Source organism: Pocillopora damicornis, chromosome 9, assembly GCF_964200805.1.
Source record: "Pocillopora damicornis chromosome 9, jaPocDami1.2, whole genome shotgun sequence".
Classification (NCBI taxonomy): Eukaryota; Metazoa; Cnidaria; class Anthozoa; order Scleractinia; family Pocilloporidae; genus Pocillopora; species Pocillopora damicornis.
In genome coordinates this window covers 19,092,298-19,118,636 of record NC_142678.1, presented here as the reverse complement: position 1 = coordinate 19,118,636, position 26,339 = coordinate 19,092,298, and the positions used below count along the sequence as shown (strand labels likewise).

Below are 26,339 nucleotides of genomic sequence, written 5' to 3'. Positions count from 1 at the left end.
ATTTCGTTGTTCCTTTATTCTCACATCTGATTCCATGTGCATCTATTTTTTCACGAGCTTTACTTGTAAAAAGATGCATTTCCAAAGTAGGTTCGAAGTAAACGTCTTACTTTCCTGGATTTCTTCAAAATACGTGCAATTCTTTTCTTTAGTATTCTGCTGGGCTAACGATCACGAATACCATGCGCACGAGGGCGATTAAAATAAACAAATTTGTTGTATCGAAATCTACAGTTACAGACTGTATTTATTGAAAATACTTTATCATTGTTATCATTAAGCTTATTATCATATACAATAACAGATAAATGAGCAGCTTTCTCAAACACGTTGTATTCATCGAAGCTATTCACGGAAGCTTTTGTTGAAGACATCAACAACTTTTCGTAGAAATTAGCCCACAAGACAATTGCGTAAACAATAGATAACATAATAACATTATACACAAAAACACAGGATTTTGGATCATGTATTTATTAAAAGAGAATATTCATAAAACTACAATGAAAAAAAAAACCAGAAGATTCACCTTTCTGATCGTGAAATTCATACCATTCGTACTGTTATCGTAGCTACGTTTCTCGGCATCAAGTGAATCCAACATGACGTCTTTCTTCACAAGCACTAGCGACTAAATACAGGAATGGCTCCGATCTGTAATTGGATGATAAAAATAGTAAAAGTTAATAAGTTATATATTAACTTCTTGCTCGTGAGTATTGTTAACCGCGTGTCTCAAAGCGGAACATTAAAATATCAATGCGAGTGAGAACACCGATGTGTCAAACAAGAAATGGTTACTTACCTAGCGAAGGGAAGGCAGCCTTTCTTGTTCAGCGGGGTCGTTTAGCGATATTCCAGTGATGAAAAAGTCATCTGCTGACTAGCTCCGCTGGCTAAACTCATTTAGTCAGTTCAGGCGGACGACCAGAGACTGGAGCTATTCCTGTATTTCACCGCTGACAGGAATAGCTCCGACTTAAACTTTCATTAATTTTTTTTTCAATATGTTTTTTAATAATAATTTTTTAAACAATATGTAAGAAAAATTAAAACTAAACTAGTGAGCAGCGCTGTGCGAACAATAGTTGTAAAACTTCTTTATCTTCTAACGCGTTTCGTCTAACTGTCGTAAACTTCTTCAGGGAGTTTTAACTTTTTTTAAGTTAACACTAAACGCTTATATTTATAAGCCATTGCTTAAGGCTATTGCGGGGGCAAATGACCATAAGGGCTTGGATGGACCTACGAGCAGGAATATGCAAAGTTGTGAAAATTTGAAAATTTCTTTTAAAAAATTTTTTAGGCAAGATGAGAGATATTTTTTGGGTGCCGCGGTTTTAGCTGAAAATTTTCAAATTTGAAACATTGAAGAAGTTTTTTTAAAGACGATGCCTGGAAAGCAGTTGGCAAATGAGGTTAGGATGGTTAGTGTTCTTAAAGAAAACGTGGTTTACGTTCTACTCATTCGCTCTTAAATTTAAGTGGTGTAAATACCTTGTCTAAAACAGTAGTGTGATACAATAGCAAACGAGATATACTCGTTCCAATACAACGTCATGTGATCAACAGCCTTCATTAATTTTAGAACAACTTTCATAAAATCATTTTACTCTTTCTTATTATAACCGAAAACTGTTCGAAGATTGGTTGTGCCATCACTGCAAACGGTCAAGGTACTTCAACATGATTCAGTGCGAGCGCTACTGCCACTGATTTGACTGGTAAGACGTTTTTTTGTTTGTTCTGTTTTTAGTTGTTAGAAATTACCAAGCAAAATTAATCCGCGACTTTCTTCCTTTAGATTTTGTGCAAAAACAGATGAAGAGCCCGATGAATGGATTTGTCCTTCATGGGAACAATTACCTAGAAAATCAATTTTCCACGAAAAAAACCCCCTCGATTGCGGCCAAGCCATATTTCTCCAGCAGGGCATACTGTAAATTAAGAACATCGGTCACAGCGTCACGCAACATTGCGTGATTTTCCAAACGTGACATGCAGTTGCTGCATTATTTTAAAACTTAGAAACTACATGGCCTTGTAGTAATGAAAGAGGGCTTCATTTGCAAGCACTGTAGACTTCAACATAAGAAGAACCTAATAAATCACTCTTTCACTTTTTCTCTCAGTGAATAAATTATTTTGCCAGAACGAAAACAAATTAATATACACATGGTCTTTGGTCGTCCGCCTAAACTGACTAAATGAGTTTTGTCAGCGGAGCTTGGCAGCGGATGACTTTTTTATCGCCGGCATATCGCTGAACGACCTCGCTGAGCAAGATAGACTCTGCTTTCCCTTCATTATGTAAGTAGCCATTTCTTGTTTGACACATCGGCGTTTCCACATTGATATTTCATTGTTCCGCTTCGAGACACGCGGTTAACAATACTCACGAGCAAGGAGTTAAGATATGACTTATTAACTTTTACTATTTTTATCATCCAATTACAGTTCGGAGCCATTCCTGTATTTACTCTCTAGTTTCACAAGCAGTTTGCACCATTAGTCACGGTAGAAGCGTTGTTCAATAGATTGCATAGAATACATGCAGTTTGGTTTCAGATTTCAGATTTTCCTTTTTTTGTACGTTTTTCAACTAAAACAATGGCATACTTGGCATACAAGGCATACAAGGCTTCCATGGCCTTCAAGCGTTCGCGACTCAATCCGTTCCAAAAATACCGCTCAATAACATCTGTTAGTGTGGATTGGCCGCGAGCAATACGACTTGTGTATGCGTCTATAAAGCTCCAGGTAATCGTAACCCAAAAACTTGGAACCTCCATGGCCAGAACAACAACCCCAGAACAAATACAAGAGAGCCAACAAAAGAATTTTAAGGGCAAAAATTTCGTGGTTCGTCGTGTGACCCGGCCCTGTCCGTGCATGACAACGTCAATCATAATCAAGATAACACACGCGATCAGCACATGAACACCTTCACCCTCATTGGATCACAGTTAGTTGCCATGGTGTTGAGGGTCCAATGACCACTGGTTACTGTTGCGCAATTTTTCCATTTTGTGGCGGAGGAAAAAAAGACGACAAAAAACAAAGGCGTTTTATGACTGGGCTACCACAGGTATCCCAGTAATAAACCAAAAAAATGCGTTTTCCTTGAACGCTCTTAATGAATGTTGTACGAATTAGTGAATTCGCAGATACAGCAAACCGGAGCTAATTTCTAGAAAACAACACAAAACCAACATTCACCTCAACTGTAACCCTTACATCTGCGAAAAAACAGCGTCTCCTGAAATTTAGGCTAGAAATCGATCTTAACTTCCTCGAAAACGCGAACGCTCTAATCGAAGATCAGCCGCCATGTTACTACTCTTTGATTGAATATCTTGAAACTCTGCTGGGGGTCTCGAACCAAGATAAAACCCAGGCCTTAAACTACTTAAAGACATTGCCTGTGTCTTTCCCAAGCTGACGATTGATGAGATTACATCGTCGGCGTCTTCGGAAACTGAAAGCTCGTAGGCAAACCATTAGGGCCAACAGAAACAACCAAAAGCGGCACACTGCTTTCCTTTCTTTTAGAAGGAGAGTTAGCTTTATCGAGATTTAGGCTACCGAGTACGACAACGAAACAATCTCTCTCATTCAGGATATTCTTTCAAACAAACCATGGTTCCCGTCGATGCATCCATTCTGAAAAATGCCATCGGTTTTTTTGTCAAACAAAGCCGACGTTATGCGGCGAATAAACTGAAAGATGGCGATGTGATGGAACAGAAACTACACAGCTGGGTCTCAGACTCAATAAGAAGCATCAATTTGAAGTTGGATGCGGGAGCAAAGAGCGATCTTGTAGCAAGTTTAACTAACCTCAAAAACGGATTAAAAATCCTAGTCACGTTACTGGTTAAAGATCAAAGCCGCGATGACAGCACAGAAACATTGGACGAAGGCGGTGAAGCGGAAGGAAGTCTTCGATCCGACCCTCACACAGCGGTAGCTTATTTAAGTTGCATCACTTCAATTTTAATTGGGGAAACGAAAGACCTACAGATTTCTAATCTTGAAGAGTCAAAGCAAAAAACACTGTCTCAGGCGAGGAAATATTTCACTAAAGCTCGTGAGGAAGCCACCAAAGCCTCCGGAAACGACACTCTACACCTTCCAGAACGTGTTCTTGCTATGAACGTTCGTTTGACGGCGGCAATTCTGGAAAATGATGGAAATCTTTCAATTGTATCGCCAACATGTCTATCGTGCCTTGAAGATCTTCATGGCATGCCGGAAGTTAGGAAAAATTTCTCTGTAGCATTGGAGGGAGGTACAAGGGCAAAACCCCTTAAGGAAGAACGTAGGCAGATTATTTCCGCAGTCTGTCGAATAAATCGTCTAGCCTATGATGTCACGAAAATTTTGGGCGGAAGAGGACTCTTACTATTGCCTTGCATTAAAGTTCGCGACAAGGAAATAGATCCTCTTCGTGACTCAAGAGTGGCGGGAATACTAAGTGAACAGGATATGGACTACTGCTGTTTGACACGGTCCTTTGGCCAACAAGAAGGCGAGGAGCAACGAAATCTCAAATCAGCAACTGGAATTGCTACAAACTCGTTGGGACAGTTATTAGTGATCGACGAGGTGGATGGTTTCATTAAACGTTTTGACACAACTGGAGGATTGTTGTCCTCTTTCAGTGTTCCTCCGCAAAAACGTGCTGTCGGCAAACCAAAGCTAAAGAGCATAGATACCGACAGAAATGACTGTATTTATGTGCTGCAAGTGACAATGAAAAAATCTAAAGATTTTATTGATGAAATATTTGTTTTTGAGAAGCTAGAGAGCGACAGTTCTCAAAGCATATTTCTCTGTCAATCGGTGGAAAAAGCAAAAATCTTAAGAGTTATGCATGATCAGAAGCTGCTTCTTTTAGGCGTAGAAACCGATTTAGTCGACTCTCCTAGTGAAAGTTTGACAGACTCGCAGTACCTTGTACGTAAATGTAAGGTGTTTAATGAGAGTGGAGCTAATAGGGCTAAAAAAGAGGAAATCTTGATAGGAGCGAAAAACCTTGTTGATATGCTAATCACCAGTGATAACGACGCTGTGATACTAGACTCAGACGTTGTTTACATGATCAAAGATTGCAAGTCTAAATCTAGTTTGGAGAAAAAAGAAACTGAGAGGTTGTTCGAAGTAAATAATGCTCGTGCCATAGCCTACGATGATATCAGTAACAAATTCATCATTGTCTCACATTCGAAGGATGCTAAAATTCCCTCACAAGTGCGGATTTACAACAACGCTGGCAAGTTTGATCGCAGCATTCATTTTGAGGTGGAGAAGGAGTACGGCATTGAAGGAGTTTCAGTGACCAGGGATGGAGTTATCTGTATCAGTGCACATTTAAAAGATCCACCTAAAGGTAAAGTGATTGTGCTTTAATTACAGTCAAACCCTTTTCTCACGCAACCTCCTTAACTTACTTAACTATTTAAAGGATTTTGACCGCAATGAGCTTTTTCAATTTGATGCATACCTGCGGCTAACAACACAGGCCAAAAGCTCACGTTTGAACGCTTCCAAGCGTCTTGTCCACTGTAAATATGTGATAAAAATTTTGAGAATTTGATTGCTGAAGAGTGTGAAATTAAAGTGATTCTACTACACAGGAGTACTTGCCTGAATGGTTTAAGCAATGATTCATGAGATGTCTTCGATCGTCTACTCCCTTGTGTTAGTGTTCACTGAAAGTAGTGGTCTTGTGTTTTGTTACTCTGCTGTTGAATGCATTCTTATAATTATTGCTTCTTTGTTTGAGACCGTAAGGACTAAAGTTTCCTTGTGAAACATGCTGTATTCTTACATGTAAATAACCAAATATTGAGGCAGTATTCTTTTTGATTTGCAAGTTTATTAATATAACCCACTACTTTTAAGCTGGTTAAGTAATGTCCGTAACATTATCACAACAGTATGGCTTTCTTGCCGCAATTTTCTTGTATTGTCTCGATGTAAATATTTTAAAGTTTTAGTCAGTATCTCTTTAGCATTTTTACAATGGATAATATAAGCGCATGATGTAAATGAGTAGCCAGACATTCTAAAGTTGCTCCGCTTTGATTATCAATGAAAAGTTAATTATGTGATTTGAATTGATAACATCTACCCGAGGCTTGCATAACCATTTATCAGTAACTTGACTTGTGAATACGCTTATTCAATACAGGGAATTTGTAGAGTTCGTTCCAAGCTATTGAGTCTGTTAATAAATGCTAATGAGAAGAACAATTTAGAGCAGTTGTGAACATTTATTCAAATATATCTTGACTGCTGAATTTTCCCCCTGAAAATTTCGGCGGTTCCCGTCGGATGGTACTGACTGTAAAGTCACAAAAATCAGCAAAAAGGCAAGTATATTCAAAAGCCCCAAGCATAGGCGTGCACCTCCATGACCTTTTGTCTCCACAGAATGTTCTCGACTAACCACAGTAACCACATGTTTGAACAGTCCAACGCGCACCCAAACAGGTTTCAAGAATATTCTGCGTCTCATTAGCCTATAAGATACGAGTTACACTGTCTAGCCAGTATTTACCGGTCACCCCGAATCTCTCAGTTGTCAAAGTCCAGAATTTGCCTCGCCTTAATCACTGTAATGATTTTTACCTCTGTTACCCTTTTGTCAGTTCCAAAGGCCTGTTTTTGCTGTCCTCCACCTGTATTGAGCGGTCACTCAAAGGTGGACCACTCAAGTAAAACTAAGAATAATCTGTCAAGTAATTTTTAATCCATGTTTCTCCACCAAAATCAAAGTAATATTTTAAAGTGAGATTCTGTACATGAAATAGTCATTCCCCGGGGGTGTCTGCTCATCACAGGTTTGACTGGATACGAATTCACTCTTAATAAACTCTTTACGGTGGCCAATTTACATTAACAACTCAGTTGACGAAACCAAATTATCTTGTTATTCTCCCCCATCGACGCAGCACCACAGTTTCTTTTGAAAATTACCCCCTTTACTCTATGTAGGGTTCCTTCAAATATATCTGGAGGGAGATCAGCTGGATGGGGTGGATGACTTCTATTTTTCATTGAAAGATGCAGGACAAAAAGATTGTAAATATTATAAGAAAGATGGTAATTTTAAAGCTCGTTAAAGAAATAGAGAGAGACGTTTTTCGTCCTGTCACGAGCGTGAGACAAAGAAAAAAATCCGAGTTCCTATGAGGAATATTCACAATATATTTACAAAAAATGACGCTATCGACATTGTCGGATCCTAGAAGCATGCAGGACGCGTGTCATTCATGAACATCATAATGGAACTTGCTCACCGACGAGTCTCTGTGGCTCACTGGTAGAGCATCGGAGCGCAGAATCCGAAGGTCTGAGGTTTGCTCTCTCATGGGGACTCAGATTTTTTTTGTCCCACGCTCGTCGAAACATCTTTCTCTGAGAAATTGTAGGTCGCACAAGTCGCTGATGTTGTTCTATGCCGAAGAATCGCACTCATTTCGGAGGCTCTTCGTTGGTTGACATACCGGCTTCTCACATCGCATTTACCCAAACCTTGACTCAGTTAGGAAATGTATCCTTCGAAATTTGTCTGTTTGCTTTCATTTCCTTCGCTAGCACTGTTATCCTCACTCGAAATTTTCTCACCTATTATTGATGTAAATATTAGAAAATTAGCAATTGTGAAACCTTGCGTGAAGAGACGTTTTATCCCAGTTGCATTGTTGGGAAGCCCTCTTACCTCCGCTACCTCTTCAACGCTTTTCACAAAACAAAAATTGCGCAAAACGCGAGATAGAATTTAATACAGAGATTTTTCACAAGTTGGTGATCCTGTTACGCGCGTAGCAATTAGCAATGAATTGCTGACCAAGCACAATATGTATGTTTACTAAATCGTCTCCACAACAACAGTGGAGCGGGGTAAAGAAATGCCAAGGATCAAACCATCTCCTCTGCACACTAGACATGATAGACGAGTTCACTAAAGCTCCGATAAGCGTGACAAGACAACGACGCAAGAAACCTCCCTCCCAGCAGCTGAGCTACAGCATGCTAGAAATGTTACGAATGACCCAGATGTTGTGTCATAGGGAAGCTTTCGCCCTTTATATCCGAGTACAGTGTAGCTTATTATCCCATCTAGCCCCAAATAGTTTCTTTGAGAATTTAATGTTATATCAAAATAACGTTTCACTCATGATAAGTCGGTGTGTTCCCGCCAAAGATTTTTCTCGACAATTTCAAGTTTCTGCAGTTCTGAGGAGTTTAAATCAATTCAAGTGAAAGCCTTCCTCTGAGGAAGTTTACCTTCTTCATTACGTTATCTACAACAAACCTCATCCTCTAAAACTGGAGCTGGATTATATCACTACGTTTGAACCCCGGTAACTCGAATTGTCAACGGAAATTGAAGTTACTTAGAGTTATCGGGGTTTTGAGTTATTGGGGTTTGGACAAAAAAACCAGAAACACTTGATTAAAGATCTGGAGGTTTTATGCGTTTTATTGTACGATTTCTAGCAATGTAAGAGCAGAAAAACGACAAAACAAAACAAAAGCATGAAAACCACAAGTAAATGAGATCAAATATAATTTTCCGGTGCAAAATATTATGGCTCATTAGTACGCAAAAGCGAAAATCGGCTTCGAGTTATCGAGGGTAAAATTACAAAGAAAAGTACCTGAAGGGAAGTAAAAATCGTTCTGAGTTTGCGGGGTTTCGAGTTATCGGGGTTGAAATTACATTTAATATTTGAGGCAAATCCAAGGGACATCAGTTCTGCTTCGAGTTTGAGGGGAATTAGAGTTATCGGGGTTCAGCTATACATTTAAAATACAAGAGAATTTACAAAATACAGAATGCTACAAGCCTGCTGTAAGTCGTCTGGGGTATCGTTCAAAACTTAACCAATGATACCAATAGTACAAAACGTTTTAATACTTCACAAAGAAACAAACTACACAAACTAGCATCAAAGAAAATAAACAATTGACAAATGTTTTTCTCTTTTGTTATTAATCCATCATGCTTTGGTTCGGGGGAACTGGGCTCGAAACTGCATTGTCAGCGGGCCCGTGAGCGACCTGGCCAGCGGCAGCATGAGGTAAGGGGGCGTTACTGGGGGTACTCGGGGCTGATGCAGGGGAGGCAGCATTCGATCCCATGAATGACACCGGGGTACTGCAGCCAGAATGAGGATGGGAGCCCATCTGAGAAACAGAGCCAGGATTCATTACTGGAGCTGGTGAGGCAGAGGCGGACGGTGGATTGGATCCGCCAGGCTGACTGTTACCTGCAACTAAAAAAAAAATTCTCCTTACAGAAAGATTTCTTTTGTCTTGTCATGACCATGGGAAAACGAAAAAAAATTCTGATTTTACGATCCGATGCTCAAACACTGAGCTATTGAGACAGGATTCGTACCCTTTTTCAGAAACAAATTTTAAAGACCTTTCCACGACTCGGATTAATTTTTCCAGGACTCCAAATTTCGCCTTACACCCTTTCATTACCGAGATTTCAAAATCAGTTCTCCTTGCAGTCAACAAATATTTCTTATAACGCAAATTCTGAAAATTTTATTTCTTGAGTTAAGCAGATTTCTAGGACTTTCAAGGGCCTTTAGTCTTTTCTCAGGACTTTCAATTCCTGGAAAATGTCAAAATAAAATTCCATGACTTTCCAGATTTTCCGGAACCTCTACGAAGCCTGTAGATAATATGGTGAGCTGAGCCATTAAAAGTTTTTTCAGAATATGTATTTGAAAATACATTCCTGACATTTTGCTCTAAGAAAACAGATTTCCCGCATCATATTTGACCAATCACGTTTGATCTTTTCACAAACTTTCCAAAAAAGTCTATTTAACCACGTTTTGCAACAAATTAAAAAGTTCTCAGACAAACTTTCTCATTTCAAGCAACACACACCCTTGTCGGTTCAAACTTACCCACGTCAGCTCAAACGAACCCTCAAAGACTTGCGTTTTGATCTAAAATATATCCTCTAGCTAATAACGGTTTGAAATTACACTCGCATCCTCTTAAGGTTTTACCAGCATAACTCTAAGCTTTGTGCACCCCGAGATAAACCACCCTTTGAAATCTTTCCATGATGTGACGTTATCAGAGGATTTCCTAGAACTAAACCAAAATTTGAAGCGAAAGCATCTTAGCTTGGAAATGGGATGGCAAAAAGAGTAGAACGTACTGAAGTTTTATATCTTTTGATGCCATTTCTGCTCTCAAACGAGATTTCTTTCCCCCCAAGATTTACTGACCCGCTCCCTCTTTTTTCCTGTGAGTTTCCTACCTTGTGGCGCGGGGCTGGCGACTTGTGGCGCTTGGCTGGTGGCACCTGGATGAGGAGCCGTGGGCGGGGCTTGCTGGGAATGCCTAAGCTTTGGCTGTTGATGTGCCTGTGCCTGCTGCTGCTGTTGTTGTTGTTGCTGTTGTTGCTGCTGTGGTGGGATCTGCAGCTGAGGTTGGGATGTCTGTGGTTGTGGTTGCAGCTGCGCAGGAGAGGCAGCTGACGGGGAAAGGTGACCGGAAGCGGCTCGAGCGCGCAGCTCAGCGGCCTTCAATTGTTCTTGATGGAATTGTTGTCGTTCAGCGAGTAACTGTTGACGCTGATATTCCAACTAGAGGGAAAATATAACATGAAGAGTGGTTACGAAGAGCCACAAGCACATTGAGTCGAACAAGAGGAGCTGTGCCTGTCCATGAAACAGGAGCACGCTCTGCTTGTGGACTTTTTCGTTAGGAACATGTCTCTAATCAGTTGAATCCTTTTCCTATGTGAATACGAGCAGGCCCTTATTTCTAGCACTTCAGCATAAGCGCTTCTTCCCTCGCGAGAAGTGTGGGACCTTTAGCGAACCACGACGGCGACAGCAACGCGGATGTGGTAAAATAAAAGATCTAATGAGCAGAATGGCTAAGCACACGCGTTTAAAAATAGCGTACATTTCTTCGCCGTCCTCTGAAAAATAAAAACGTGAAATCATCAAAAGTTGCGTAGTCCGAGAAAGGAAACCCCGACGGCAAATTATTTAAGTTTCCATTTGGAATTCAGTGTCGCGCTCAGACGTTATGCTGAGATTAACTTGCGACGCCGTAAGAGATGGTAAACACATACAGTCATTCACGAGATTCCAACTGTAACTATATGTTCATTTTTATATCGACGTCTTCCTTAGCGTTGCCTTCCTAACTGCTAAAGGTCCTTAGTAGGAGGCCGTGAGAAACGCGAGCCGGCAAAATTTGTGCTACGGGACCAACACTAACCCAGCAAAACTCTCCCCAAACCAAAAAAAAAAAAAAAAAAAAAAAATGAAAGATAAAGGGAAAAAAATAACGAGCAAAAAACATCAACAGATCCAATTCTTTCATTTCTTATTTGAACATGTTTAATCTTCAATGACACTCCTCTGCAGGAAAAAGAGGGACATAATTACGCGGGAAGCCCATTCGCGGACAATGAAACAAAATAAGAAAACGAAACATCGAAACCGAAAAAAAGAACAACAACAACCCAGGAAAGAGGAGTGCTCAATTGACCCTAACATCATTACCAAATATTCTCCAAACGGTACACTATATATTTTCAAGGATGCTGACAAGGAGAATTTGTTTAACAATCAGGAGCTTCTGTCACTGGTGATCGTTTCCTCTATTGTCGTGACCTTAACGTGTCATTGAGGAGGCATTGTCTGAAGAAATTGGACGCTGGTCACTCGAAGGGGTCAAGGGTTTAGGAGACTTACTAAACTAAATAATAGATTGCATTTTTGAATTTGATTGCTGAAGATAATACGTTGTCCCTTTTTTGTACTTAACCCTTTTTGGAAATGATTAATGGTAGATACAGAGGAATGGTATTCAAAATAATCTCCTTATTGAATTAACTTTAACAATTAAAAAACAGCTTTACCGCTTCTCGTTCACGGTCCATGATGGTTTCAAGTTCTTCAAAGTGGCGCAGTTTAATTTCCAGTTTCTTCATCTGAGTTTCCACAAGAAGCGCTACAAGACTCTTGATCTTCCGCTCCTCAACCTGCGCCAGATGCTGTCGGAGAAGCAACCGTGACAGAAACAGATAAGACGAACAAACAGCAATAGTTCCAAATATTAATCATATCATACAGAAGAAAATGGTGAGCACAAAGGTGATTTAAATACCACATGGCAGAACATTTTGACAAAACTCGAGGTGTTAGGATATCCTATGAAATAGTCTGTCACTGTGAGGAAACAGAGCCATTAGTGGATGAGGTCATCGACATCTTAACGAAATAAAAATCGTCTCAAACACTGATCACGGCTTACTTGGTGTGCACGTAATCGAAAACCACTTTGTAGCTACATTGTACATTGTACATTATGATGTAGAGTTTGGTTATCAACGGACAGGGTCTATCTTGATTGGAGTCAAAAGAGGAAATTTGTCGATTGTTTAAGAACAGGTCGGTGTGATTTAAAGCTGTGTACTCAAATCTTCAGAAATCTGAGGTGCCTTGCTTTCAGACGCCTACTTAAAGGAAACGTTTGGCATGTTGCCTACAAACTAAAGTTGGCCGCCTTATCGACTGTGCCGATCAGAATAGAGAGCACCTATGATCGTTCTTTAGTTTCATGTACCTTTGCTTTGACTGCAGCGGCTGCTAGGGCTGAAGCCGCCGCCTTCGCAATGTTTTCTTCGTTTATAGCCGGTGTTTTCTCGCCGTTCTGCGCTTGGCTACTTGGCTCGGAAGACTCTTCCGCCTGAGGTGAGAAACATAAAGATTGACAAAAATTATTTACAACATCGTATATACGAATTGTAAAGACAGAGGTCGGAGTACAACTACAGACCGAGATAAACTTGCTGATGCTGATAAGGACATCCTCAAACAGGGCGAACCACCTCATGGATTCCTCGAGGATATTATCCATTCGTTATAAATTGTTCAATCAAAATTGAAACAGTTTTTTTTTTCGTTGAGATTCTCAGCGCTAGTACATTGTATTGACTAGGTAAGGGTACGGCGAAAGGGTAAACAAGCAATCAAACAAACCAAACAGGCAAACAAACGGACGAACAGGTTCCCCGCTTTTCATATTTAAGGAGACAAACGAAACAACAACAACAACGAAGATACGGAAAAAGTTAAAAGGCTTCAAAAACGTTCCCAAATAAGCGATAGCTACAAGAAAAATAAATTTAAAATTCATCTTCATTTAACTCTGACCTTTGCATCTTGAGCTCGTGTCTCTCCTCCCTCGGGGACAGTTGCCTGGCTTCCATTCACTTCCATAGGTTGTGGTGTTTCTTCTGAATAACACAAGGAAAATTAAAGGATTTATTTACAGTTGCACGATCAGTTTTGCTATGCAGTGTGATGTGTAAGAGAAAGGTAAAATTTTCGACGTGTAAGCTCAAAAACCTAACCACACAGCAAGGAGATTGAAAACAGTCCATGCTACCTTTGCTTTCGTCTGAGTTTTCTTGCTTCACTTTCTCCGCTCGTGCATTTGCAGCATTCTTAACATGGCTATCAATAACTGACTGCGGTATCTCGTCCTTCATCTCAGAGAACTTCTCTATTGACAAAAAGAGTTGTGTTTCAAATTTAATGTTCGACTTTCGTCACGGAAGGTTTTGCAATGGCAAGCAATGATATCCACCCTTGCGTGACAATCACTTACAAAAATAACGTCAAAGAAAAGTCAAATACTTATCTCATACCAGGACTGTTAATTTGGCCAAAATAACAGACTAAATTGAACAGCTACCCACCTAGAGCAGCTTTAGCAGCAGCGCTGGCGACCCGAGGATCCACAACAGAAGCAAGAAAAGCTACAGTAGACATGATAGGGTTACCCTGCTGACTGAAAGGCGTGGGCTGGTGTGATAGGGGACCTAAAAAAAAGAGAACCACAATGAATAGGCGTGAATTAAACTGAGTTTACACCCCCATCGTCAACATTTGTACTATTACACCTAACATAAAAGTGATGCTTGAGCATCTCCGTGGTTCAACGAACTTTAGGGAAGCAGTCGAAAGCACCAACATAACACAGAAAGTTTTGAACAAAACCAAAAGGCGAGGGATATTATAAACACTTCCAATTAAGTAACCAATATCTAATTTATAATGCAACATCCTTCTCGCAATTCCACGCAATCTCAACCAGTAAATGTTTTCCAGTAGCAGTGTCAAAGTGTCAGGTTCAGATGGTAAATATTAGAGCGCATTTCGACTGCATGTCATAAAAAACCAAACCCAAAGTTATCGCAACAGCCAATCACCAATCAATCAGAGGAAAGAAAAACCAGTATCGCAAGGAGTCCATGAGAAGTCAGACTAAAACCGGGCAAACTGCTTGATGCGCAGGAAAACGCGATTGACCGAGTCGCGCTTGGTTCTAGTTTTGAATGTGATTAGTTGAGAAAGTAACGCGAGTTTTCTGCACCAATCACAGAGCCATTAATTATCATAACTGTTTGCATCTAGACTCTTACCCAACTGTACATCCTCAAGGTACGGGTCTTCTATCGGAAGCCTAAGGAAGTGCAAGATACATTCATCTTGAGTTCGTGTTCCGACATGTTCAGCCACCTTGTTCCAGTCGTCTTTGAACATTTCCAGGCCCTGAAAAGGATACATCATCAAAATAAATCTTAATATGTACTTTTCTTTGAAACTGACTCTGGTACAGTTTCTAGGGTTACAGGGCGTGAAATTGCGCCTAATACAGGCGCCAATGCGCCGAAATTTTTCACTTTGGCGACCAAATCCTGAAAGTTAGTCGCCAAATTGGCCACTAGAACGTTTCATCATAACCTCACCAAGAGATATAGCGAATTAAAAAGATTTGCAAAGATAAATCCGCGGCAAATTTCCTCGTTAAGTTTGTTTCCAAAACGTAGCACATGCATCTCGATCGATAACTAGACGCCATCTTGGATTTAGATGAGCCTGAACGTTGTATATCATCCATCCTAGTGTCCACTTTGTAGCACGTTAAAGATCTTTTCCCTAACTTAATTTTGGAGGGTCTATCTAGAACGCTGACAGCGTAAAGAAAGATTTTGTTTGTCTTTGAAAATGGCGACCAACTTTTTTTGAATTGGCTACCACTTTGAAGAATTTAGGAGCCAAGTGGCTATCAGAAAAAAAAGTTAATTTCACGCCCTGGGTTAGCGAATGTACAAGCTCCGTAGCCCGTTCGACTGGACTGATTGATACCCAAGCGACATAACAGTACCTGCGCCGAGTCCTGAATAAATCTGCAGGGTAACAGTAAATTTTTCGGATCGTTGAGAGGATTGAAGCACGAGAACATCTTCATGTACAGTTTGTACAAATAATAAATCACGACATATAACACATTTCTGAAATATTTCAACCGCTAAAGTCTTCGAGAGGATTCACAATACCACAAAGACAAAAAAAAAAAGGCTCCCGAAACCTGTGATGTTCTATATCGGTGGGAAGGAGTTAACAAGCTAACATTTCATGGACATGTGAAAGTACCTCTAAAAGGAGGAGTGTCTCTTGTTCCGTCCACTCCTTTGTGGCTGTTGCAGCCTGCATGATAATCACAAAAAAAGACAAATTGTAATGCTATAGACACAATGACTGAGTAAGCAAACTTACAGAAGCAGTCATAGTGTCTTACACTTTGACAGAAATACATTCTAGGCAAAACCTGACCTCTACGCGAGAACACTGGGTCTTAACCTTTCCCCCACCCCTCCACCCTCGTTTTTATATGCCCAGTGAGGAAGTCAGGCCACGTTAGACAAAACGGTGAAAAAGATAGCAATTGTAGCTCTATAGCAGGACACAGTAAAATCAACATTTCCTAAATGAGGATTAGACAAATTGATCTCTTTGTCATAAAAGCAAACTCTTCCATTTTACCTTTTGACTCTTTTTAGATAGGTACTGGTCTGAACGAAGGCTGAAAGACGAAGGAAAAACATAAAGCAAGTCAACAAAGTGCATGATGCCCGTTACGACAGATCTTGATCGAATAATTATGATTCAATTTATGACCATGATTTAGCCTGTGTGGCAGTCTTTTGAAATAAGAGGTAGCCGCCCAAACGCATAATAAGGAGAAAATTACGGGGAGTGGGGAGGTTTGTTTGTTTGTTTGTTTTTGTTTAGCCTCTCCTCGTGCCATATCTTCACGTGAGTGGAAACGATTTCTTCGCAGGCTAACCATGGATATGATTGCTATGTCTCTGCTGTAAGCCAAGCCATAACAAATTAGTTAATCTTCGGCATCTTACCCAAAGTTTGCTCCTGTCACACCGCTCTTATAAGTCTCTTTTCCTCCCAGGTCATCTTTGAATTGGATGATTTGTTGGGAGGCAGGAATCTGGGGAAAATCGAGCAGATAGGGTACAGTTAGGAGAATATCAAGGTAGGAAACAGAAATGCTCACATAGGTCATAATCCCAGGGTAACCTTTAAAAGCTAACTGGTCTCCGTAAGATTACATTCCCCTTAGTATCGCCCAAAAAGGCGTTGGATAGTGTTTTAAATCAGATTAAATATTGTATACGTATAATCCGATGAAATCTACCCTGATTTGGTTTCTTCTTCATTTCGAAAACGTGTTTCTCGATCGAGGAAAAAGGGAAGGCGTACACAGAGAAAACCGGTTCATTAAATGGGCATTTCAGTATCAACAGTGAGAGCACGCCGGTCAGATCCGATCATTCATAGAGAGAATTTCGTTCGTTGGTAGAACAGGATGATTTTTTGTTGCTACCTGTGCTTTCGCAGGTTGCAAAGGCTGTAAACCCGCAGGAGTATCTGCTAACACATGGAAGTGAGATGTAGAGGGTGGCCCCATAGGCGCCGGACGGCCATCTGCGTCTACTTGATAATTGATCAGACCCCACTGCTCCAAGAAGGCATGGATCCTGGAATAAGAGGAAAGCACGTGTCAACCCTAATCCGTGTAATAGGAAGCACAGGCTTCACGAACAGTAACAATGCATATTAAACGGTGAGTCGGTAGGTCACACGTGGGAAGGGGGTATGGCTGGCGCAAGTGGAGCTGGCCGGGATGGAACAATATTGAGAGGGGGTCACCTCTCATCTTTGTGATCCAGGTTCAATTCTAGGCCCTAGAGTCACATATGGGTTGACTCTGTAACTGGTTCTCATTCATTGTTCTGAGGATATTTCTCCGGGTTCCCACTACAAATCAAACACTCCAAATTTCAACTTGAAATGGAGGTATTGAACGAGAGAAGCACTCAATGGATGCGCTTCTGAGAACCTCTAACGTATTTCATTTCAGTCAACATGATTCAAGAGAGACTGGATGGTCCTGACGAACAAAGATATCAGTTCTTACTTACCTCACAATCGCACACACATCACCGCATAGATTCCGCCGGCAAGCTGTAGCAGTCAGATATTCCGTTGGATTCAGTCGATAAGCATCGAGCATAAAGTTTCGGCAAGCCAGATACCTTTAAAGAAGGAAACGACAGACTTACAAGGAGAACATTGATACGAGAATCATATAAACTCTTCATTCCACTCTGGAGAGTTATCCCTAAAAGTTTGTCAAATTTCACGCCCTTTCATTAACAACAACCATTTCAAGATTAACCTTACCCAAGCAACAACACCACCGAATCAGTTGCAACTCTCGGGTTCAAACTGTTCGCTATCTAACATTAACTTGTCACCACATGCAGTTCGAAAGTATCTACGCATGTTTTCAAAATTTTCGTAAGCATAAAACAAAAACTTTTCAGAATTAATAAACTAAGTTCTTTCTTACGAAATGCTACATTCAAGAATAAATAAATCCTCAAAACTGAAACATGGTAATTTCAGAGGCGGGCCCATCGTAAATCTCGTGTACAAAGACCCTTTTTGTAAAGTGCGAATAACGGAATTAAAGTAAAGCACAGCTGTGATTTTTTACGACGAACAAAACTTTTGTCTTTTGTTTTGTCAATTTCACAATTTAAATTTAAGAATGTTGAGTTGAAGTAAATTTTTCAGATGCAGAAGCCTTGATGTGGCTCTGTTGAAAAAATTCAAAACACGCAAAAGAACTGGCCCAGACTGGTCTCCCTTCTTTAGGTTAGTCTGTCAAGTGAGGTAAAACGCAGAAAACGCAAAAAAACTGGGAAGGAAATTCTGCCCTTGCCCATAAACTTGGATAGCGATAGATTTTTGAAACTACGAAATACAAAAATTGAAACAAAGCAATGAAAAATGAATGGGGCGACTGAGAATCTTTCTTATATTACGTTTACATGCACACTTTAATCGAAACGTTGACGAATCCTCCCCGCTCAGTTACTCACACTTCAGGAGACTTGGATTTGTTCTTTCCGTTAAAAAACTCCGGCAAAGCTCTTCTCTCAATGGCGTGGACACTGTACAGAAAAAGAAGTACATAACAAAAAAATAATCGCTTTTATTTGAAAAAAGTACGTTTCAAGCACCACACGGTGACTGGGTTCCAGCCATCGATTCACTTGTTCTATAATTTTCACCCATGCATTTGTAGAAGCACTCGTCACTCCTAAGTACACGCAGTTGTACCTTAGTAGAACGTAGATGCAGTGGCGGTATTCTAGTAGGTCTCGACGAATGTATCTGTACTGCTTCAACGCACCACAACTGTCTCTTCATACATGTAAAAAAACCCTGACCCGACTTTATTTCACTCGGTTCGTCTCGATAAATTGCTCGGCATCGTTCAACAATTGTCAACTCACGTAGACTAAGCTGCCTTGATCACAAATAACAGTTCAGCATAAAAATATGAGTTCAGGAAAAGAGTAAAAAAACAGGTTAATTCATTTTCATACCTGTTGTAGTCAAACCAAGAGGCGTAACTGGGTATGATGATGTGATGCGTCTGCTCTGTAAGGTTCTCATCGTGAGCTTCTGTGTCTTGCAGGACAAGCGGTTCTTTGAAGATTCCATCTTTCGTCTGGCTGGATGAAGGTGAGGCAGGCGCAGACTGCTCTGTACTGTCTTCGGGTTGATCCTTAACAGTTCAAAGGTAAATTAATATATAGGGGCATTTCAAATGCCACTATCAAACTTCCCACATGATATCAAGAGACTTTGAGCAGCTTTACAATAGAATATAACATGTTCCTTTGCCAGGGTTACCTGCGTAGAAAGCGTCCTTTCTTTGATGTTTTTAAGATGGAGCGTAGAGGGCGGTATGGCGGCAAGACGAGGAAAGAAATCACGCACGCTTTCCTCATGCTTCCTCGCAGTTGCCTCGCACTCGTCACTCGAAAAAAGAAAGGCGCTTTTCTCGTGAGCTACCCAAACCCGTGAGGGGCAAGCATCAACCAAAAAGGAAATGAGATGACAGTGGATGAAGACGATGGACAAGGGTTGCACATGACGAACTTGAGGATTTTAAGTAATTACTACAGCAAAGCCCTTTCTTTAGAGACCCAAATACATGTACTAGGCAAAACCTGATAGAAAGAAAAGCTGAAAGAAGTAACCATCATACTTGTGTATCCGCTTGACTTTCGGTCTCCATTTCTTCCACATCGGCACCCTCTGGCTTTCCTGGTCATGAAGACGAAGGGTAAAAATTTCTTTTCAATTTTACAGCAGTAAAAGATAGCTGCAAAAGTGAGTAAGCGCTGGGAACGTCAATACAGAAGGGCGGGAAAAGTCTTTGTCATAAGCCCCTTTTTAAGTTCTAAGATCGAAAGCTTCTTTAGTCTAAAATTCAAGATTAAGTGACTGGAATCATTATTGATATCATGTATGAATTAACCCAAATATACTAAGCAACTGTTTATTTTGCTGACAAGTCTACCAAAAGAAATGACAAATTTTACAAGGGCAAATAAAACGCATTTTTCTAGCGTTTTATCGCGTAATAACATACTCGGGGTGTTGAGAGAACACGAAAAAACGTGAAAAGCGCGGTCTACCGCGTAAATACACTGGAAACAGATAATTGCCTTAGGATGGGTTCATGTATATAAGGGGGGGGGGGGGGGTTGGGTGAAGGTACACAGTACATGAGGGATGGAGAACGACGAGATCTTTATTGGTACTAGTGTCTAACCTGAATCTGAAATGTCCGTCAATGAATTTCCTTTCAAAGGTTGTAGATCAGCTTCTTTTCCCTTGGAGCCTATGAAAGCACAGATGTTCAGTGTAAGTGAACATTAACTACATTTAAATGTTTTTAAATCTGCGTTTTCATATATTTTATTTGTTTAGCTGACGAACTGTTTTCCTCCCTCATGTCAACATTATAATCCTGGTTACATGACAATCTGTATGATACGTAACCTTGTTACGTTGTTTGTGTTCTTACCTGAGGTACTCGAAGCAGAGACTTCTTCAACCTATAAACAGGAAAAAAACGTCAGTACCGCTCAAAAGTGAGCTGACAGTCTCTTAAAACTCGATTCTCTATTCTCGATCCTCGAAAACTTCGAGGATCGAGGATCAAGGATCGAGTCGAGTATCGAGACGCTCGAATTGAGTTTCGAGACGCTCGATTTGAGTTTTGAGACATTCGAGTGGAGTATCGAGACGTTCGAGTCGAGTATCGAGACGCTCGAGTCAAGCATCTAGACGCTCGAGTCGAGTTTCGAGTTTTGTGAACTTACTTTAACTTGAAACACAGGTGAGACAGTGTAGATAACCACTTACATTGGGAATGGGTGATGGATCAGGAAGATCTTTAGTAGCATCGTCACTAAAATAAACGAAGAAAACCGTTAGATGGCCCTCACTTGACAGTACGATGCTCAAATTGTTAGCTTCATTTACATATACATTCCAAATGAAATCAATCTGTGCAGTACCTATCATTTTCCTCCTCTTTTCCAGATTTTTTCTTCGGATTTGCTGGTCCCACTCTATCAAGAAAATATATTCTTCCGCATTATTCAATTTTTGGATCACTTTAAAATACTGTTTCATATTCAAAAGAAATGAAATCTGAAGAGAAAAGTCTCTGATATGTTTTCAACTGTATTATTTCAAGAGGCACCCGAAGTCCCTCAGGTTTCCTCTCAGAAATCTAATATGTCCTGGTCTTAAAAGTTTTCATAAAAGTGAATTTAGGAAAGCCACCCAAATACAAAAATTAGTAGCCTGTGGCTCCTGAGCCCAGCTTAAGCCCAAGCTTGGTATACCTGTATCAGAAATTATCCTTATTTAGTACATCAAAGTTAACATTCTGAAATTAAAGTCAACTTACATTTTCTTTTTCTTCTTTAGATCAGGTGATGGGGATCTCTTTCTTTTCTTAGATTTCCCTTTAAATAAAGAGTCAGGTTTAGCAGTGTAAAAAAACATGTAGGTGTATGTAATCTTAGAAAAATGGATTATTCTTACAAGTGGGTTTATTAACTGCCCTCACATAACCTGTAAAAAGAAATAATTTGTTTCTTTAATTGCTCATTTTAAAAATGAATATCTGCAGGTATCAAACCCTTTTAACAATTTATCATTAGTTTATGGATAAAAGCATTCTATCATTTAGAGAGAGAACCTTATCTAGGCCACAGGTTTGTAATTATTAAAAATTACCTCCATCAGGACTGCCTGGTTGCTGCAAAATGAAAAGAAAAAGCTTTGTAATGGATACACACAGAAATAAAAAAGATACGGTCTTGTGATTCCTCTTATCAAAAGGTTAAGAAGGCTGAATTACATTGTATTGTCATATCCACATGTAGAATTCGTTTTGAGGTAAAATTTAAAATAATGAGCCATGCAAAATCATAGTGATACATTATGCAATTGAATTCCTTATGTGATGAATAACAATAAATGTAATGGTTGCTAATTATGTTCAAAAACCAGTTCCTGTGGGCAAATTAAAAAGCACAGGACTGGGTTGTGGGGCATACTTTTCCTTTTACATGTATACTTTGCACTCATTCTTGCACCATTACAAAAGGAACTTCCTCCAAAAAAAGCCACTGGTGTGATAGGAAGACACATAGAAAATATGGCTAGATGATTAGAACTCAAACATACATGTACCTCATCAGAACTGGCACCTGTTCTTAAGCTTTTTCTTCTTGTTTTTCCTGTTCAGAAACACACACTTCGAATCAACATCATAAAATATTGTTATTAACTTCACAGTTCCCAAAAAGTGGAAGTCAGAAGTTTGATCTCTCTCTTTGACTGATAGTTTTCAGTCTTCCAAAGTAAAAATAGTGATCAGCATTTTGTGAAGAAACTTATGGATGTGCAAAGTTCAGCCAAGAGGGATATAATTTTATATAAAATGTTCTGAATCTTATGAGTAGCCCACTTTGCATAACCTGCTGTTTGTATTCCAGCCTCTAACTCATATTCATGTACATGTAGCACTGATGTACTAACCTAATGCTGGGGATGTTTCTCTTTTGTTGCCCTGAGACGAAAAAAAATGAAAAATACCGTTAAAGGCACAATAAAAAATCTGTACGTAATTTAATTTTTTGAATCTCATTTCAAATGCCTAAGGAAGTACTGTAAATGTATATATGAGCTTGAATTTTTAATACATTTGCATATACATGTATATGACATAAAAATTTGGTAAGTTGACATTTCCAAAAAAAGGAGAATCAGAAGGAAAACAAAGAAAAAGAAAACTAACATTCAGTAGTTGTAATTTACTATTTGCCAGTTTACTTAAATGCAATGTTTTAAGAGTGGCCCAAAGAACAAACAGATATATGTACATGGCAATTCTTATAAATAGTATTTTAGCAGGAACACCAAAAAAAGATCAAAACTCACAGAGCCATCTGTATCAGCTAACTCATAATCTTCCTCATTCATCCACTCATTGAAAACATCAAGATCTGTCAACCAACGAGCATTCACCTACAAATTAACGAAAAAAAAGTTTCATGCCTGAACATATTTGAAGAACACTCCCTTAAATTATAAAATGTCAGGGAGAAAAAGTACTTGCCCTGAAATTTAATTTATACTGAACTAAGTTTACACAAATACTTGCATTCCCAAATATAGATTAATGGGCATTCATGATCTTTACTGCCAATGGTTCAAGCTTAGAATATGCTCAAGAGCACAGTTCGTACATGTATACTGTATGTATGGTGTACAGGAAAATCAAACATGCCCAACTATTTCCTTTTTTTACTTTGTCCAACATATGTGGAAAAAAGTACTCCATAAACAAGTATATTGAGAATGCTGAAGAACCAATGAAAGAGTTCCCTGTGAATCACTAATAACGTATAGTGTACTTAAAAAATGGTTTTTAGCAGGTAGACAGCAGTCCTTTGTCAAAGTCAACACATATTCTTGCTGGTTAAATTTGAGTAAAATTCAGACGGGTACATGTCATGTTAGTTCATTACTCGGTTACCTGCCAGGGTCCCTGGTGTTGGGGCTCTGGCTGAGGCTCATCTTCGATGTCACTTGATGGCACCCAGGTGTCATAGCTAGAAAATGAGTAAACATTTATTTTAAAAAATTATACTCATAGTAATTAGAAGGTAGAGCAAATAAAAATTGTCAAGGCATAGAAATTTCCAAACCTGTCTGGGTAATACCACCAATGTACTAGAACTTGTTTGTCTTGTCTTAGCAGAGGCCTCAGCCACTCCTCTGTGGGTATAAATTATAATGGGAATACAGTAAATACCGAAAGAACTTGTTAAGAAATCATATAACATTAACAGCTGAGGGTAATTTAGTATTATCAACTGAGTTGATAACGTAAATTGGCCACCATAAAGAGTTCTAAAGCTGACGTTTCAGGTTACAGGCTATAAGGCCTGAGATCAGTAGAACTTTAACTGTCTAGAAATACAACAAGAAAGAAGTAAAAACCTTCAGGAAAAGGTGGAGGAGGGCCATAAACAACATGACTTGCTTCTGATCTGTCTTCTGTTATAGCACCCTGAAAAAAAAGGGTATCGAGGGTTAAGGCTACTGGTGAGAATTTGAAGCTATATAAAGGCAATTTCCTTAAACTAATTAGAATTATCTTCTCAGTTTTCTTAACTCGTCTGCTTGACAGTGTATTACAACTGTAAGAAGAATCTAGCAAACAATCAATTCTGTGAGTGAAAAGATTAAAATTATTGTAAATTCTTACATTGTGCCTCTTGACAATATCCTTTAATTTGGCAGCAAGTCGTGGATCCACTTCTGGTGTAATGAACACATTTGGCACGCTCAAAAGTTTAGCCTAATAAAAACAACAACAATGGAAAAATCAGAAAAGAATAGAATACTTTGGAAAGAGTCTTGACACAAGAATAATTGTATGATCATGCCACTTGACTGTACATTAACCTCTCTCAATGCCTTTTCCATGTTCAAGAAGAGCTCCACATTTCTATCCATTCGTGATGGAGACTGGAAGTCAAATCTCCTCCTGCATGTAACAAAGAAAAAGATTGGAAAAATGACTGAGTCAGACATGGTATTATTGAAAGAATCTAACATCCACCTCATTTAAGTATTGGTGCATGTCATATGCTTGATTAAGACAGAAACATTCTGGGTATTTTTTATTAAATTTTTCTTTTTGATTTTTTAATGTTTCACATATAAATGAACATGTACATGAAACTCAGTCCTGAATGAAGAACTCACCATCCTTGCTCCATCTTGGTCTTAAATACATTTGCAAAGATAACACATAGACTGCCACCTGAAGAGTAATCCATGAACATCTTCATCTGAAACATCAGAAATAAAAACATAACTTATGTTAAACATCACATGATGGTAAAAATTACAACAAATACAACGTATAAAAACAACAAAAGTGAACAGTAAACAAAAAAAAAGTAAACTTACTGGTAGTTTAGTCAAAAGTGCCTGCTTGCTAACATCCTTGCCAAAGTTATCCTTGAAGAAGTAAACCATGATTGAGATACCATTAAAATGAATCATAACCTTTTTATGTAACTACCAGAACTGCGCAATGTAGCCAAGAGAGCAATTTTCACTTTGAGTGTCAAAAGTAATCTGAGATTGCATTTGTTTTGCTTTACTTTGCTCTATGATTGGTCTAAAAGTTTTGCGCCAATGTCTCAACCAGTCAGATACAAAACTTACACCAATCATGACTTGGTGGCTTCTGTTTTTGCACACTTCAGGCACTTAAGTTTCCTTTCTTCTGATTTGTCATTGAGTTTACTTTCTTATTGGTATTAGCTAAACATCACTTAATCAAAACCACTCTGATAACTTGAATTATAATCCAATTTACACATACTAGTGCCACCAAAATTGAATTATCTCTTCCTCTTCCCAGAAAACCACATAGATAATGAGAAAGAACAAGAATTACTGATCGAATTGGGGATTCGATCATGTTTTGATAATAAATCAAATGCTCATAAGGAGCCAACACAAAAATATGTAACAAACAACAATTCAGAGAATTATATTTCTAGTCCTAGAAATTGAAAGGTTTCATACCCAAGATCATGTCATGATCGATTGTTCTGAGTCATAAAATGTTCATTTATTAAATCGATCAATCGGAAACATACAACGTAAAATTCATTTCACCTTAATTAACGCAATTACTGTATTAACAAAAGTTCTTGGTTTAATTTAGCATTTGAACTGATTGATTTCGCAACCTAAATATATTTTTGGTAACTTAACTCTTTTAACCAAAAGAAAAAAACGGAACATCAATACTCCAGAGCTTCTAGAATTAGATGGATTTTCATGTTATCCAATGTAGAATGTTAAAGATGTACAGTGAACTTTTGTAACCTGTCGTAATAAACATACGTACTTCTTGAAATTGTAGCAGCTGTGCTGTAAGTGTAGCGAGAGCTTTATTCGTAGGTGGTTCCACTTGCACATACTGGAAAAGATAACACGATTACGGGAAATCCAGTGTGAGCACTATCGACTCAAACTATTATTTAATTGAGCCATGTGTTCATCACGAATCTAATTTATTTGACAACGATTGTAATACATTATAGCACGATGTATTTTCAGTTTGAACCTAGAACATATAAAATGACTTCTAACCTTTTTACAGTTTTTCAGCAGATACTGCTTGACCGGTTCAAAGAGAGCAATAGTATCGAGAGATTCGTAGTATTTCCAATCAGGAGCGCCATCCTTTTTCCGTGCCGCCATGTTGGTTTATTGTTTCAAGCGAAACAGAGGTGCATATTTTGCATTTATGCGGAACAAAGTGTCCCCTATATACAAACGTACATGGTTCTGAAGAATTCATTTTCATCTTGGAAAAAAAGTTTAATCCTAAGAGGACATCTTTTCTTAACATTTCCTGAAATTTATTGGTCTTATCTATCAATTTCTTAAACAAAAAAGAATAATATTCGGACTCGTTTGGCGTCT

General features: G+C 39.1%; 1 protein-coding gene across 2 annotated transcripts in view; it reads right to left on the bottom strand.

The window, feature by feature from the left end:
* The window catches only part of LOC113667305 (SWI/SNF complex subunit SMARCC2), a 39,910-nt gene extending 13,590 nt beyond the window's left edge, over positions 1 to 26,320 (bottom strand). Inside the window, exons 1-34 of one of the 2 annotated variants that reach the window (XM_089182650.1) lie at positions 26,004 to 26,320; positions 25,759 to 25,830; positions 24,804 to 24,854; positions 24,597 to 24,682; positions 24,294 to 24,375; positions 24,094 to 24,186; positions 23,826 to 23,895; positions 23,531 to 23,600; positions 23,359 to 23,434; positions 22,761 to 22,847; positions 22,359 to 22,389; positions 22,011 to 22,057; positions 21,552 to 21,573; positions 21,220 to 21,277; positions 20,822 to 20,875; positions 20,667 to 20,712; positions 20,326 to 20,356; positions 20,071 to 20,139; positions 19,501 to 19,559; positions 18,833 to 19,014; positions 18,323 to 18,394; positions 17,357 to 17,470; positions 16,759 to 16,912; positions 16,274 to 16,362; positions 15,900 to 15,939; positions 15,510 to 15,563; positions 14,495 to 14,624; positions 13,769 to 13,891; positions 13,456 to 13,572; positions 13,221 to 13,303; positions 12,631 to 12,753; positions 11,924 to 12,058; positions 10,304 to 10,631; positions 8,906 to 9,290 (exon numbers count right to left, since the gene is read on the bottom strand). In XM_089182650.1, the coding sequence (XP_089038776.1) occupies positions 9,007 to 9,290; positions 10,304 to 10,631; positions 11,924 to 12,058; positions 12,631 to 12,753; positions 13,221 to 13,303; positions 13,456 to 13,572; positions 13,769 to 13,891; positions 14,495 to 14,624; positions 15,510 to 15,563; positions 15,900 to 15,939; positions 16,274 to 16,362; positions 16,759 to 16,912; positions 17,357 to 17,470; positions 18,323 to 18,394; positions 18,833 to 19,014; positions 19,501 to 19,559; positions 20,071 to 20,139; positions 20,326 to 20,356; positions 20,667 to 20,712; positions 20,822 to 20,875; positions 21,220 to 21,277; positions 21,552 to 21,573; positions 22,011 to 22,057; positions 22,359 to 22,389; positions 22,761 to 22,847; positions 23,359 to 23,434; positions 23,531 to 23,600; positions 23,826 to 23,895; positions 24,094 to 24,186; positions 24,294 to 24,375; positions 24,597 to 24,682; positions 24,804 to 24,854; positions 25,759 to 25,830; positions 26,004 to 26,114 (3,243 nt within the window). In that variant the 5' untranslated portion in view covers positions 26,115 to 26,320 and the 3' untranslated portion in view covers positions 8,906 to 9,006. Of the gene's footprint in view, positions 1 to 8,905; positions 9,291 to 10,303; positions 10,632 to 11,923; positions 12,059 to 12,630; positions 12,754 to 13,220; positions 13,304 to 13,455; positions 13,573 to 13,768; positions 13,892 to 14,494; positions 14,625 to 15,509; positions 15,564 to 15,899; positions 15,940 to 16,273; positions 16,363 to 16,758; positions 16,913 to 17,356; positions 17,471 to 18,322; positions 18,395 to 18,832; positions 19,015 to 19,500; positions 19,560 to 20,070; positions 20,140 to 20,325; positions 20,357 to 20,666; positions 20,713 to 20,821; positions 20,876 to 21,219; positions 21,278 to 21,551; positions 21,574 to 22,010; positions 22,058 to 22,358; positions 22,390 to 22,760; positions 22,848 to 23,358; positions 23,435 to 23,530; positions 23,601 to 23,825; positions 23,896 to 24,093; positions 24,187 to 24,293; positions 24,376 to 24,596; positions 24,683 to 24,803; positions 24,855 to 25,758; positions 25,831 to 26,003 lie in introns of those variants that run through there. The other variant, XM_089182651.1, reaches the window with a different exon arrangement.
* Between the last annotated feature and the right edge of the window lie 19 nt (positions 26,321 to 26,339).